Genomic DNA, 16,502 nt, shown 5'->3' on the forward strand with positions numbered 1-16,502 from the left:
TTTCTCCAGAGTGTTCTATCACATTATCACCTGGACCCGGGTAGGCAGCCTGTCCTAATCTTTCTTTATCAGTGATACTCAACACGGGCCAGGCATGAGTAATATTTCACAGAGCCATGGCCTCACTGCATTTGCTCCCATTCTCATCCATGAGATAAATAGATAAGGATGCCCTTATTCCAATTTTTGTTTCCCTGTTTTTGCAGTTTTTATTTACCTCATAAGGTATATACCAGATAGTGAGAGGTTAATTTATCCTTAATTAGGGAACTTAAGCTACCACATGTCAAAAGATCAAGAATTTACTGCAGTGTGCACAACTAAATAAACCAAAATCAACAATTCTCTGCAAAACACAAAGAGGCTCTCGATTGAAAATTCACGACCCCACTCTTTTTCTTTAGTTTCCACAATGGGAGGTGTTAAACACGTAGATTACAGCATCCTAATAGCTTTGCCTCCTCCCAGTAGAAGACTTAAATACAATATGGTGCTATTAAAAATGTGGTTTGTGGGATGGACAGAGTTGTGGAGGTGGCACCTAGACTGGCAGCCTAATCCACTAGCAAAGAATTATTGGTCTGAATAGCTGGATGCCTGCATGCTCATGGTTTGTCATTTGTATCACAGTTTGTTTTCTTGTCAAAATTGCTTAAGTAAGAGTGCTTTATTGCCTTGCATTTGTGTAGTCCATTCTTTTGCATTAAATAGGCCACCACAAGAATAAAGCATATGTGATTCTGATATTCTATAAACTAAGCAATTTTCCACTAGAGCTGCATAGATTTTAAGGACTATGGTCTCCTCATAAAAACTTGTGTACAATGTGATTTTCAGGACAATTATTGAACAGTGGGTGACATTCATATTGAAAGCAAGGTAATTAGCGCTTGGAATGACTAATAGAGGGCAATTTAAGGTGCTTGTTTTAGTTTAAAGGAAATTGCTCTGATCTGTAGTTAACCTTGCCAGCAGTAGGAAGCTGGTGTGGGGTCCAAGCCAGCAAACTGAGCAAATATCACTGTCTCCAGGGGAAAATGCTGTTGGGGAATAGTCCCTAGATGTGAAAGATAATAGCATTGATTCAGAGTTGCCCAGTCCAAGGTTCTTGGATGCTTGTATTTAAGTGTCTTCATCTGATCATTCGTGCATGAAATCACCCTGCTTCAGTCTTTAAAAGATAAGGGAAATAACATCACAATAAAAAATGTGTTTCTTTGGGATTGATTTTTAAAATCTTTTTATTTATTTATTGAGAGACAGAAAGACAAAGAGAGTGCGCCCGTGCTCTCATACACTGGCTTATTCCCAAAATGTCCACAAAACCTACAGTTGGGATGGAAACCAGGAATCAGGAACCCAATCCAGGTTTTCCACATGGGTGTCAGACACCCAACAATTTGAGCCATCAGTACTGTTATGGGCCTGCATATCTTAATCTTTATTGCAGGCTCTTGACCTCACAGAGACAAGAATTCAAACCAGAAGTTAAACAAACAAACAAACAAATAAATAAAGTGCACAAATGAGAGCAGGATTTATTTAAGAGACAGAGAGTGAATATACATTCATGTATGGGTTTGGGCTGCCCTGCACAGATACCTATCATGAATGGGCCAGAGAGTTGTCTATGAGTCAAGAGAGAGATAAGAGGCCAGAGAAGGCCACACAAGTATCATCCTGAGGCCATGAGCAACATAAGGGTTCCTCCTACAATATCAGTCTCTTTTATAAGAGAGAAGTTAGTGAGTGCTGTGATTGAATATACAAATGGGGTGGAATTTAGCATGGGTAAGACTTTCTGGGGAATTCCTGGTGCTTCCTTGTGAAATTTACTTTGCATATGGCCATCATGGCATCTCCTCTTTCCTGGGCCTGGACGGAAACTAGGTATGCTGGATTGGCAGGTAAGGATGTGGAGTTGCAGTGCAGGGCTATGCAGAGATTGTGAGGAGATATTCCAGCTCAACTATCCCTACCTAACTCCTTGCCCAGTTCTGCCGTATCACCACTGTCTACCAGGGTCTGCATTATCAGGGTGCTGAGGTCTGGACAGAACCTGGTAAAAATTGAGACACTTTATTGTGGGATGCAGGTATTTTAATTGGTATTTTAAAGAACAGTAGCAAACCATTTGTATTTATTCTTATAGTAGCCATGATATATTTTAAAAAATTTTATTTATTTATTTATTTATTTCAGAGGTAGAGTTACAGAGAGAAGGAGAGACAGAAAGGTCTTCCATCTGCTGGTTAACTCCACAAATGGCTGCAAAAGCCGGAGCTGAGCCAATCCAAAACCAGGAGCCAAGAGCTTCTTCTGAGTCTCCCATACGGGTGCAGGTACCCAAGCACTTGGGCCATCTTCCACTGCTTTCCTAGGCCATATCAGAGAGCTGGATTGGAAGAGAAGCAGCCAGGACTTGAACTGGTGCCCATATGGGATTCTGGCACCACAGGCAGAGGCTTAGCCCACTATGACACAGCGCTGGCCCAGCCATAGTATTTTTGTAGTTGTCAGTGTCTTTGCTGTTACAATCTGGCTCCTAAGGTTGAAGGCAGTAGGATGCGAATTAGAATATGGCCTCCCTAAGAATGAATTTTGTCTCTTAACAATTTCCCATTTTCTGGGGCCAGCGCTGTGGCGCTGTGGGTTAACACCCTGGCCTGAAGCACCAGCATTCCATATGGGCTCTGGTTCTAGTCCCAGTTGCTCCTCTTCTGATCCAGCTCTCTGCTATGGCCTGGGGAAGCAGTAGAAGATGGTCCTTGGGCCCCTGCACCCAAGTGGGAGACCCGGAAGAAGCTCCTGGCTGTTGCGGCCAATTGGGGAGTGAACCAGCGGATGGAAGACTTCTCTCTCTGTCTCTTCCTCTCTCTGTATCTCTGTCTTTCAAATAAATAAAATAAATCTTTAAAAAAAATTCTCATTTTCAAGAACAGACCAGTCTCAAGCTGGAAATAGTAAACACTACAACATCTTGAAGACAGTTGGTTGTCTTTACCATAAAGCATCAAGATGGGTAATAAGTGCCTAAACACCAACATGAAGTTAAGAAAATAATAAACCCTAAAATCAATGTTCCTTTTTCCTGAGCATTGCACTAAGATACAAGTAGTTATTGGTAAGATACTCATATATGTCACTGGAATACAATAATTTTTCTAGAAGTCTTTTATGATTGATAAACTTCATTACTGAAAAAGTGTATCTCCTTTCCCACTTGCTGTTAGATCCGAAGACAGGCTTACTAAACTCTGTAAGCCATAATTTCCTTACCTGCATATACCTCTTGTCCATCAAATCCTAATTGAAAACTATTATCTTATGAATCCTATAAAATGCCATAATATAAACAAGTCTGATTACAACTTGATACATATCTGGAAAATTATGAATAAAATACTATGAGTTATTTTAATGAGATAATAATGTATACATATGCTTAAATGCACATGCCCACATCACAAATATATAACTATACCACATCAAACACAAAAAACACACATAATATACACAACAAATATCACACACACAGTACACACATACTTATTCAACAAATACCTACAATCCCCTACACACAGGTCACATACACAAACTGCATTTATCTACATTCTCCATCAATGTGATCCATATTGCCTGGTGCTCTTTATTTTCCATGAAGTTTCTAAATCTTTTATACTAAAAGTAATGCTGTCTGGATTAAGGACTTGCTGAGAGGAAAACCATCGTATGAATACTTCACAGAGAGTACTCACTGTAAGTTTTCCTTATGGTCATTTAAACTCCCTCAGAGACAACTACTTTCTCATTGGTCACTCAGAGCTGTTGAGTTGGGTTGCCTTTCTAACAGGAAGTAGTGACCCTGAGTGCAACTAACTTCAGGAACATTTCTGCTCGGGCGTGCTCAGGAGTGCCCCCAGTGAAAAAGGAAGTAGCCCTTGATGTTTTACTTCCTTCAAACACCACATCCTGTGTGAGCTGAGCCTGCAGATTCGTGGTGGACCACCCTTTTTTTTTTTCCTCAAAGAGAAAGCCTGTGCTTCATACTTATTGGTTGCTAAAGCAGAAACTGATGGGAAATGGAACAGACAGAAATAAAGCAAGTTATACATGTTCTCGAACATTGAAGATGTGATCACAACAAATGATGAAAACTTCACAAGTGAAAATAAATGGAAGTGAAGATGGAACACAGAGAGCAAGTAAACAGATGCATAGAAAGTGCTTTGCCAGGGGCTAAGATTAGGATTTTCATACCACCATATTATGTCGTCTGTGCTTGTCTGAGTCTTAACCACCAAGTTTCCAGTTACTCTCAATTCCTCATGCTACTCATTGAGTCATTTCTATGAAGTAGATTCAGATGCACTATCAGTGGAAGCCAAGTGTCTGCCCCCTGGAATCTTAGATTCGGCAGTGCTATCCTTTGTAGATTGCACAGTGTGTGTAACTGAGTAATCATAACCGAACAGTTTTAGACATGACATAACTGAATGTCTTAGAGAAGACCTTTGGTTAGGTTGCTGCCTTTCGCTGGCTGACTTTGTTTCCTGGGCTTATCTTCTGATGCCGTCACCACTGTTTGTCTACCCTTTCCAACTCCTGCAGTTCCTTTCTGCTGCACTACTATATTTCTTATCTTTTTTGCTGCCAATTGTTTCTGATAAATACTCTATAAACAAAATTTCTGTTTCCTCCTACTCATTTTTTAACTTTGCTGCAACCTGGATCCCACCTCGCTTCTCAGTGGAAGCCACACTCAAAAGCCAAGTGTGCTTTTCCCAGTACGTTTTTTATCTTAAAATTATTTTTAAAACCTAAACATACACACACACACACACACACACTCTGTCCAGGAGAAGTTTGGTAGACAGTATTCTAAAGATACCTCCTCCCACTGAAGACTCTCTCGTTGAAAACTCTAACCACAGTACTGCTGTGAAGGGACTTTGCAGATGTAAATTAAGGTTATTAATCAGCTGACATTAAAAATGTAGAGTTTATCTTGATTTTCTGGTGAGACCAATTTGATCACACAAGGCCTCAAAAAACAGTGTTTCTTTAGCTAGACTGGAGCTATGCATGCACAAGAGATCTGTTAGAAAGATGAAGAAGAGAAGTTGGATAGATTCAAAGTGTGAAATGGGTTCAGTCTGCTGTTTTTCTGCCTTAGAAAGGGCAGGAAGGAGAAGGCATATCCATGGAGGCTAAGACACCACTTGGGACACCTGCATCCTATACATGGGGTTCTGGGTTCACATCTCAGCTTTGCTCCCTGCTAATTTCTAACAAACAGCAAGGACTTGGGTACCTATTACCCATGTAGGAACCTGGCCTGAGTTGCCAGACTCCTGGCTTTGGCCTGGCCCAGTCCCAGCTGCTGTGGGCATTTTGGTAGTGAAGCAGCAGATGAGAGGTCTGTCTCTGTCTGACTATATCTCTCTCCCCACCCCCTCATACACCCCTCTTTCTCTGCCTTTTAAATAAACAAAGCAAAAAAAAAAAAAAAAAAAAAAAAAAAGGAAAAGAGGAGATCATGAGCCAGGGAATATCAGTGACCTCTGGATACTGAGAAATAGAAACAGCCACCTCGGTCTCACACCTGAAAGGAATGGATTTTGCCAAGAACCTTGCCGTTGCCTGGAACCCAGTTCTGCCCTAGAGCCTCCAGCAAGGGATGCCAGCCTCACACAGACAAAAGCTGAACCAAACTTCTGGCCCACATAAACAGGGAGATAATAAATAGATTGATTTAAGCCACTAACTGTGTGGTAATCTGTTAACAGTTGGAACAGAAAATTAACACGGATTTCCAGGACTTTTCTCTATATCAAGATCTATGATGTGCAGCACGCCAACCTGGCCGGCACGCTGAGCGGACATGCCTCCTGGGTGCTGAACGTCGCCTTTTGTCCCGACGACACGCACTTTGTTTCCAGCTCATCTGACAAGAGTGTGAAAGTCTGGGATGTTGGCACGAGGACCTGTGTGCACACCTTCTTTGATCACCAGGATCAGGTCTGGGGAGTAAAGTACAACGGAAACGGCTCCAAAGTCGTGTCTGTCGGTGATGACCAGGAGATCCACGTCTACGACTGTCCTTTGTGAGCCGGAGCCTGCGCGCCCGGGCTGCGCCCAGAAGGCTCCGCCGTGTCACTCCCGCCCTTGGCAGGGTCTCCGTACAGAAATGCTGCATTTGTTACGGCAGAGGCTCGAGTTTGTAGATACAGGACGAATCTTTCCATTGTATTGGGAATGCTGTCCGTACCCTAACGTAAATAAAGCATTCTTAATGCAAAAAAAAAAAAAAAAAAAAAAAAAAAAAAAAAAAATTTCTGAATCTTAACATTGAAATTTCTATTTCATATGAAACATGGTTCAAACTTCCTATTTTAACCAACATCCAAACATACAGACCCTTGACTGTTGAAACTTTCAGACTAAATTTCCCTGATGAGACACCATAGGGCCAGACTTTGATTACATACATGAGAATGAGAGAGGTTAGGCAGTTTGTATTTACACATACCTGTATATGCATACATGAGGGGAGGCTTCGAAAAGCTCTTAGATAAACAAAATTAAAAGAAAATCCATGCCTCATGTAGCCAGATATCATATACATTCATATATACTTGTATAAAACTTGGAAAATGTCAATCATACTCAATAAATAAGTTTACCTATGTCCATATGTAGCATATTTTTCCTCTATTTTAGATACAAATATATTATTTCACAACAACCCTAAAGCTGTGTACTAAGTTGGTCCACTTTGTTTGTAAGAAATAGGCAGAGAGAAGTCAAGTAACTGGCTGGAGGTCACTTGATAGATGATGAAAGAGGGTTTAAACACAAGGCTGTCTGGATGCAAGACAGCAATGTCCTTAGAATTTTCACTTGTCCATCTCTGACAAAGAATCTCTTTAACTGTTCTCAGATTCAGCATCCTGGCTTCCAGATGCCATGCTCCACCTTCTTTAAATGCCCCTCTCCTGGACATCTGGGCTCTGTAGCACCCTGGGAGTCCCTCCTCTATATCTCTGTCCCTTTTCAGTATTTCCTAAACTGCCTTCCATCCGCCAAATATAAATGAACTTCAAGACTGTGTTCTCAATTCTATGTTATTCAGTTCTCCAAACACTCAGATTTACTGTTAGTCCTTTACATTGAACTCATTCCATGTCTTTCTGCTGCACACATCCAGTCTTGAATTCCTACTGACAATATAACAGTGGTACAAGACGCATCCTTTGCCTATGCCCTTGACATGACATTCAATGGTATTGCACATTAAAAGTTGGGAAAGAAGCCTTCTCTTACACCCTTTTTGCTTAGTCATGTTGTCCATCTCCCTCATAGACAAACTCATGGTATCTTTGACTCTCCATTCTGGGTAAGAACACAAGCTCTAGATATGGATTGGCAGGTTTTAAATTCAAGCTGAGCTACTAACTTGCTATGGAACTTTGGACCAACTGCTTAACTTCTCCAGACCCAAATGTCCTTCTCTGTACAATTCGGGTAATGATAACCATAAAAACAATTTCTACCTAACAGGGCTGTTGGATGATTTAAATTAAGTAATAAAAGTCTTGTTGGGTTGCGTCACAGAATGTTTGAGAAACAGAGGGGGCTAAAAACAAGAAAGGCAAAGCCCCGTGGGTGTCCTCAACAGTGCCATCTAGGCCTTGCCAATAGATTTTCCCCTCCTTTGCAGTTCTACAAGTTCTGTCTGACATCCCAGCTGCTTTCTGGACATGCCTCCTTTTGCCAATATGTGAGGGAGCTGTGACCAGTAGTGAGGACATGAAGAAATGAGTCATCATCAGATTGCAGAAGTTGAGAAATGGGAGGGACTCCAGGAAAAAGAACTGTGGTGCCTAAAGAGGAATAGAGGACAAACCAGGTGCAAATCTTAGAAAGAGAGGAAGTGACTTAAGAGTTTCTCAAGTTGTTAGGTGCTTTCTTACAGAGCAGTACGCCTGCCTTCCAAAACTGTGAGTCATGGCTTTAGGAGACCATCAGTAGGGAGGTGCACAGAAGCTGTGAGTCCTCACCGTGCATACATATTTTCTGAGTGCTTACATTCTTCCTGTTTGTAGTTCCATAGCTTGTATTAGATTCTTGAATGAGTTCCTGATCCCTAAAGTATTGTAAAAGGCTTGATCCTTACCTGAGTCTAGGAAATCAGATGATCCAAAGACAGACTTTCATAATATCATACAAGGAAAAACCTTGAATCTGAAATTCTGCATGTGCCACAATATGTCTGCTCATTTGATAGAAATCAAAGAGACACTTAGAAGATGAAATATATTTAGAGCTAAAGATATATGATAGAATTCCTAATTATCCAAAGACTGTGCATCAGAGGGGCTTCTTCTCTTGACCTAATTAAGCCGATGACATAAGAAAGATAGTTTACCACCCAAATTTGTCGGTGTTATTACTCTGATAGTTTTCATAGGAAGTCTCCTCCTCCTCACTCTCCATGCTGAGATGAGGAATAATCAGAACCCCTTGTTGCCTCTCTGGCACAAATCACTCATGACAGGTGGAGATACATGAATAGCTATGTGAATATGTATTTGCTTCTTTTAAATGTGATTATTACTGAGAAAAAGAGAACAGTCTAGTCCTGTGAACTCCAAATATTTTCTGTCTCTCTCATCTAGTTGAAAAAAACTGAACACACTCTCATTTTCTCTATTCTCTTGGGAATTATATAATTCTTAGAACCAGGCAATTGTTTAAACACATAGATTCAGTGAATGAAGCAAATAAGAATTCCAGCTTGGGTGCAGCAGAAAACCTAGTGAATGAAGAGAGATCACAGGTCTAAATGAAAAGTCAACTGTATAGTTGTGTGTGCTCTGGCAAATGCCACTGGGCAGCTAAGACTGGAAAGAGCATCCAAGTGGCTTTGACAGGAGAGTTGTATATTAAGCAGCCCCAGAAAAGTGAATGAAGCCTATAGATGACGGAATTAACTACTTGTAACCATTTGACCCTACAGAAGTAAGGTGTCCATATTTACATGCATTGTATTAAGTATCAACAAAACTTAAGTTCTTCATTCAGATAACTAACACACATAGAATCTTAAAATTTATCCTTGCATCCTAATTGAACATATTGGGCATCTACTTTGGAAGATCACTGCTTTAATCTACATTCACATGAACAGAATTCTTGGACCTTGGCTACACATTTACAGTTTGCCTTTTAGATCTAGCCCTGATTAAAAAGCTCACGTGGCTGTTTCAGTAGCAGACATGAAGCCTTAGCGTTTCGTTATTTGATTTCATCTTGATTCGGTTCCATGAGTGATTTCACATCACATGGTTTATACTGTTATGGGCAATTCTCTTAAAGATCCAAAGTCATTTTGTGTTTCTGTCTTGCTTTCAAGCAGGGGATTTGGGAGGATATACAAGCAGTATCTGGGTAGCTGGTAGGTAGTTACTGAAAGGAAGTGGTAACTTGTTGGTTTTCTTTCCTTTCTTGAGTTTGTTAGCGTAGCACAAGCATTTCCCTTTTCACCAGAGAAGGAAGATTTATTCGGGGAGGTGAAGTTTCATAAGTGAAAAGTTGGATTAATTGACATTTTAAAAATATTTTATGAGTCAAATTAATGCACTATAATGAGCTTCCGAGCAAAGGTTTTCAAACGGGAACCCAGTGAATTTTGGAAGAAGAGACGGACAGTGAGGAGAATAAATCCAGAGGAAATCCACAGATTCAGTTCTGTAGGTATCTGAATGTTGATGCTTTTCCTTGCTTCTTTCTCTTCAGTTTTTTCTCTTAAAAAGGTGTATCTCACCGTATGTTTTTCCTGATCTTTGGTAACTAATAGAGTACCTAAAATGTAATGTATTAGATTGAAACTGACATTTTGAGATGCTATGATTGTTACAGCCCTTGTCTTGACTGTTGAGAAAACGTATTTTTTTCTTTCCTACTAATGGTCTCCTAAAGCCATGAGCTCTTTACTTGGTGTAGGGTTAATCTGATGAGTATAAAATAAGCTGAAACTAGATATTTGTAAAAATAAAGAGTGGGAATGGGGCGGGGGGAGGAAAAACAGTGGGAGTCTGGGGAGGAAAAACAGTGGGAGTCTGGGCAGGAGGGAAGGTAGGGTGTGAAGTATTGTTATGTTCCTAAATCTGTGTATATTAAATTTGTGAAATTTGTATACCTTAAATAAAATTAAAAAGATATTTAAAATAAATAAAGGCTTGTCTCCACAGTGATATTCTAACACAGGCCACTGGGCAAAGTCCTAGAAGGAACAGATATTCCATTTGCCTTATAAATACACTGTTTTACTTGTATAATTATTTTTGAAGTCACATTGATTTAAAAGTGTATATATATATAGATATTTCCATTTTTTTGTATTTTTAATTTTTAAAATTTTAATTGATATATTAAAAGTGTATATTTATTGTATCAACACCATATGTAACTCTTTTACAACATATTGATAAAGCATTTAAGTCTTAAAATATCATTAGATACTTGGAATTTGCCTGTTTCCCATAATATTGTGCAAACTCTAGTTTCTAAAGCACTTGCTGTCTTTATCAAAGAGAGGCCTACAAATTTCTAAATTAAGAAGCCAATTGATGACTTAAATAGTCATGTTTTCTCAAAAATGTTACTGTTCCACTATCATGTACTATTAATTACTTACTTTAAAATTCTTAGAATGAGCAATCGAAAATATGAAAGGAAAAGTCAAAAAGTATTGAATCGTAGACTAAGGAAGACCATTAGAACTTATATATTTTAAAGGCTAAAACAATTTTTTTAAAATGTTTCTGCCTTATTATTTCCTGCTGTCAAAGTGAAAACCTGGGAACATGTGCGATTTACAGAATTCTAGATTTTTATGTTAAGAACTTCTGGTAGTTGTACATCAGAGCTGAATGCTAGAGCATTTCCATGGCTACATGGAATGGGAAGACCCACTTTATCTGATAAATGGCTGCAGCACATTATTGGGTAGCTCATCTGAGAAAAACATTGATTTTACAGAGTGGTTCAAGCTTTGCTTTCTTTCTCTGGGGCAGAGTTTCTCAGTACCACCATTATTGTCATCTAGGGTCTGAAAATTCTGTTTTGTGGAAGACTGTTGCTAAAAACCCCCACTTTGTAGGGTATTTAGCAACACCTTGGCTTTTATCTAATAGATACTAGTGGCAACCCATTCCTTATTGTGACAAACAAAATGTCCCAAATGTTACTAACTATGTCCTGTTCAGGGAAGGTGATTACTTCTAGTGTTCTAGGGGTAAAAAAAATCTTTCGTGTTCATGTAAGCATTTTAAATCTAGAAATAGCAGTAGCTTTTTAAATGATATATGGAGAGAGAGAGAGAGGATATCAGAGAAAAAGAAGACTATCAAAAACATTTATAAACATGAATAATCAAATTAATGAGTAGTTGGTCAGCCCTTGATAGGTCAAAAAAACAGGTACAAGTGCACCACTTCTCTATTCATAGTGGCTCTCTTTCTGCTAACAATGAAATTATTTGGAGGTAATTTAACATGAATAGAACTTACTAGTGTGTTCATTGGTGGACACACACAGTGAAGTCCCTCAACCATGTTCCCATGGAACATGGCCTGGGCTTTTGCACTTAGCAGTTCATAACTAGAATATGCAAAGTCCGAAAACCAATCTATTTCTCACCATTCACCGTTTGTGTCCTTACTTCCGGTTTCACAAGAGTATTGTCACTTGTTTACCAACAACTTGTTAAAGAGGGAAACTGTTTCAAAAATTTGGCTTGAGATCATTTTAACATTTAGACAAATCCAAAAAGCAAAAAATTCCTGCTGTGTATGTGTCTGGATGGAATTTAGAAACACCATGGGTTTTGTTACCTGAGATTTACTTCAGTGTCCACTAAATGAGAAAACACACAAAAGAAGTCCATGTCTATCTTGCACAAACCACACATACAGTATTGGCAAGAGGACACTCCCTGGTGTCTCCCTATATTATGAAGCTAATCACTGTATGAATTATCTTAATTGAATTTGAACATATTGCTACCAAGTACTGTGGGGAAAACAGCCAGTAAGAAAGCAATGTTTTCACACAGCATTCAGTAGCAATGCATTCAAATTTAATTAAGATCATTCATACAGTGATTAGCTTTCTTCTAAGGAAGACACTGGGGACTTTCCTTCTATGGTTGTCTGCTTTTGGTCTGCCCAAGATAGGCCTATCTCCTTTCACAGGTTGTCTCTTCTATGGAGTAAGATTGTTCAATCCATTCTCAAGATGTGCTTTCCATTTTAGAAAACAAAATCCAGGGAAGTGAAACAAGTTGAGTGTTAAGATTTTAGATGGATGTATTGGAGATCCTTCTGTCTGCTCTCTTACAGTCTTATACACACCACCCAGGGAAGTTACTTAAATCACGCTGCACTTCAGTTTCTGTTTCCCTAAATTGCTCGTAACAATACCTATCTTGTCTTAAGATTGCTTATTAGAAATAAATTTGATAATGTGCGTTCTGAAGACAGTCTGAACACTGAAAAGCTACATGTCTTACAAATGTTATAAAGTATTATTAAAACCAAATAAAATATTTCCATCCCCAAGAAAAACAGAAAAGGGAAAACATAGTGACATCTTTTCTGTGGCTGCAACAAAGGAAACCTCAGGGCTCTATTTGCACTTTCCTTCCAGAGACATTTTTGCTGTCAAAGTCACTCATAGACACAATCTTGGATTTCATCAAGCTGAGTACCTGGAGTGGGGAGGGAGTTGGAGTCTTCAATCTCTTTGTGTAAGAAATGCTACATTTTTCCTCCTTGCCCTAAGCCCAGTCTAGTTAAAGCACCCAAAGCCAGATTGGGAGTTCCATTCATCTAAGGTTTCTTACACCCTAACCCAGTATACCGAGACCAGCTACAAAGCTACTCCTTATGTGAAAGGGAAAAAGTAATTCAAGTGACAAAACACCTCCAACAGATGAAAACAAGGTCTAAAGTTAAGTTAGAGAATAAAATGGTAACTTCTTTTGGACTTCTGTGTATGCTCACATACTGTAAGGAACAGAGAAATAATTTGTTGAGCTAGCTGTCATAGATTACTGATTTTAACAATGATCAAGTAGATTTTGAACTCAACAAGTCTTTTCTTTCTCTGTGGCAATTTTAGAAATGCTTTAATTTCATAGTAACCTGCAGACTAGCCAGAACTCTGTGATTTCCAAAGAAGTCTGCACCCCAAACTTTGTACCCTTTTGACCCAGATTGATGATTTTGTGTACTCTGTTTTCTTCAATTTCTGTTTGAAACTGTATTTACTCTGCTGAATTTTTTAATTATTCTAGAAATCAAATCTAACTTATTAATTCAGTTTTAAAGGGATTTACTAAGAAATATTTAACATATATTAATCCACTAATCAAAGACAAGATGCAATTGAGATAGTGCAGTTGTATTATCAGAAAAGTTCAAGAAACATGAAAGTTATTTGTTAGGTCAAGTAGAATGACTTCCTTTAGTTTTTGAATTAGTGTTCTGCACTTGATGGTTTCCTTTTTAACTGCCTTTCTATTTTTACTTTTTACCAAAATCATTCTGTATGATCTCTGGTGCATAGGAAGTCAATAAAAAGAGAATTTCCTTCCTAAATTACATGTCCTAATTTGGAAAGATTAAATACATGATTAAGTTGAATTATTGTATCAATTTTCTGCTCAGAAAGGAAGAATGTAAAATTTCAAAAAATAAATGTGATTTTTTTTGTGTATAAGTTGTTAATTGACTTTTAGATCATTAGTCTGAAGGATGTCAAAGCATTTGGAAAACTTTGGATATGCAAAAAATTTATTGTCTCTTTAATAATAGCTTATTAGCTCTTTAAAACAGGATAACAAAAACTATAGAGAGAGATGCTTCATCTGTCCAAAGCTACAGTGTCTGCCAGCACTTCCAAGCTAACCAGGTACTTCCCACGCAAAGCAAAATCATAGCATGTGACCTTATCAGCACTGAAATCAAGCGTGGTCATAAGTTTCTTCTTCTTTTTTTTTTTGTTTTTTGGCTTCCAGATCTTCTGATCTCATAAGAGCAATGAGTTGAATGAATTAGACTTAGTGGAAACCTAGAGGTCAGAATTGCACTGAGGGCATCACTGTAGATAACTAAGAATGCACTTAAGTCGCCCATTCCCTTTAAGATGACGACTAAAGATGATCTTTAAGACCATCTGTATCAAAATAAACATAAATTGAGGCAATACCTATCCCTTATAGATGCTGCTTCTTGTATTGTGCCACAATGGATTTCTTTAGTTACAAATATTTTATTTATTTATTTATTTTTTTGACAGGACAGTGAGTGAGAGACAGAGAGAAAGGTCTTCCTTTGCCGTTGGTTCACCCTCCAATGGCCGCCGCAGCTGGCGCGCTGCGGCCGGCGCATCGCGCTGATCTGAAGGCAGGGGCCAGGTACTTCTCCTGGTTTCCCATGGGGTGCAGGGCCCAAGCACTTGGGCCATCCTCCACTGCACTCCCTGGCCACAGCAGAGAGCTGGCCTGGAAGAGGAGCAACCGGGACAGAATCCGGCGCCCCGACCGGGGCTAGAACCCCGGGTTCCAGCGCCATAAGGCGGAGGATTAGCCTAGTGAGCCGCGGCGCCAGTTAGTTACAAATATTAGAAACTTTGGTGAGTAAGGGAACAGAATGCATGACAGAGCAGCAGCTTGGAGAAGAACTAGGAACAGACTCAGGAACGTGTAGGGCAATGGAAGAGAGGGGTTGTCTCAGTGATTGGAAGTAACAGACTACATGGCAGGAATGCATTCCCAGAAATGACTGAATTCCAATCATTTCCTCAGTTTTTTCATCCTCCATTCATGATCCAAGTTCTGGAAGGAGGAGGTGAATGGACCTAACTACATACCTATGGAAACAGAAGAGCAGAAACTTTTTTTTAAAAAGATTTATTTATTTATTTGAAAGAGTTATGCAGAGAGAGAAAAAAAGGCATAGAGAAGGTCTTCCATCCACTGGTTCACTCCCAGGTTAGCCACAATGGCCAGAGCTGCGCCAATTTGTAGCCAGGAGCCAGGAGCCAGGAGCTTCTTCTGGGTCTCCCACACAGCTGCAGGGACCCAAGGACTTGAACCATCTTATACTGCTTTCCCTGGCCACAGCAGAGAGCTGGATCGGAAGTGGAGCAGCTGATCTCGAACCAACGCCCATATGGGATGCTGGCACTGCAGGCAGCGGCTTTACCCACTACACCACAGCGCCAGCCCCCAGCAGAATCTTTTTAATAATCAGACCCACCAAGACAAGTCCTTATGGAATGGGGAGTGAAATCCTCAAATGGAAATAAAAATACAAGTGGTAGAAGAAAGCATGATGGGTGTGGCATAGGCCAAAAACCACAAATACTCACCATGCATCTTCAATTTCAAGTAGCACAGGTGAAAAAGGAAATGAAAGAATAGCCTCGTTATGGGATAACTTATTAAAAATACTGGATGCACATTGCTTAACCATTTATATTAGTGTATATAACATCTATGTGTGTGCACACACATAGCACTTGATTTTTAAGTGCAAGTTTGTGCAAATGTTAAAGTATGGAAATAGTATCAGGGTTTAAACTGATGGCAGCTTTCACCTCAGACTTCACACAAATTACTCTAAAATTCCCCAACGTTTTCTCAAAGGCATTACTTTTCCTGGTGTCAGACAGTGTTGTAGTTGGGTTGAGATGTATTTTTAATGATATTTATTATCTTCCAAGTGTTCTAGAAAATTTAATGCAACATGTAATTTAATTTGATTTACATGTTATTCACTATTTTCTACTTCTTTACAAGAAGTATCCTCTTTGATTTCTTTGATTTTCATTTACTAAAATGTGTGGATTTTGGTGTGCTCATGGAGATATATATGATCAGATTTTCTTAAAAAGAAAACAAGACTGCAAAAGTCTGAATCCAATTTGAGAGTACACCTTATATCCTAAATCCTGTAAAGCTCATTTCTATCTTTGGTTTCCTTGTGATATAAGGGCTAACAAAATAGAAATTTCTCATGATTGTATTAAATATGATGAACTAATTGCCCCATGTACTTTATTTTTTTCTTTTTTTTAACTTTTATTTAATTTTCAAAAGACTTTATACTTTCCCAAGTTTAACCTGTTTTATTTCACTAAAGTGGACTAAGATGTTCAGTGACTCCCTGCTGATTTCTTCCATGGTCTGTGTCTGTCTTTGTTACCAAGGGAACCATTTCCAAACCCAACTTAATCTGAGTTTGTACAGTTCTTAACTTTGATTTAACTGGTGTTTTTCCATTCTCATGAAAATATGTGGTTCAAGACAGAGAAGGTTAAAGGGTCAGCGTAAGACAGCCTATTCTTTACTTAATCATTTCCTTTTTGGTAAGAAAAGCTAGCCTTGTTTTCTGAAGCTCAAACACTTGAGTGGAACTCACTCTAATGAA

General features: G+C 39.0%; 1 protein-coding gene across 16 annotated transcripts in view; it reads left to right on the plus strand.

The window, feature by feature from the left end:
- Positions 1–16,502, plus strand: part of DOCK10 (dedicator of cytokinesis 10) — a 299,156-nt gene that overhangs the window by 101,267 nt on the left and 181,387 nt on the right. For 2 of the 16 annotated variants that reach the window (XM_051849119.3, XM_051849120.3), the window contains exon 1: positions 9,410–9,755. The exons of the other annotated variants lie outside the window; for them this stretch is intronic. In XM_051849119.3, coding sequence (XP_051705079.3) covers positions 9,651–9,755 — 105 coding nt within the window. In that variant the 5' untranslated portion in view covers positions 9,410–9,650. Of the gene's footprint in view, positions 1–9,409; positions 9,756–16,502 lie in introns of those variants that run through there. 16 annotated transcript variants of the gene reach the window in all.

This window comes from Oryctolagus cuniculus, chromosome 3 (assembly GCF_051225735.1).
Source record: "Oryctolagus cuniculus isolate XC-2025 breed Fujian yellow rabbit chromosome 3, ASM5122573v1, whole genome shotgun sequence".
NCBI lineage: Eukaryota > Metazoa > Chordata > Mammalia > Lagomorpha > Leporidae > Oryctolagus > Oryctolagus cuniculus.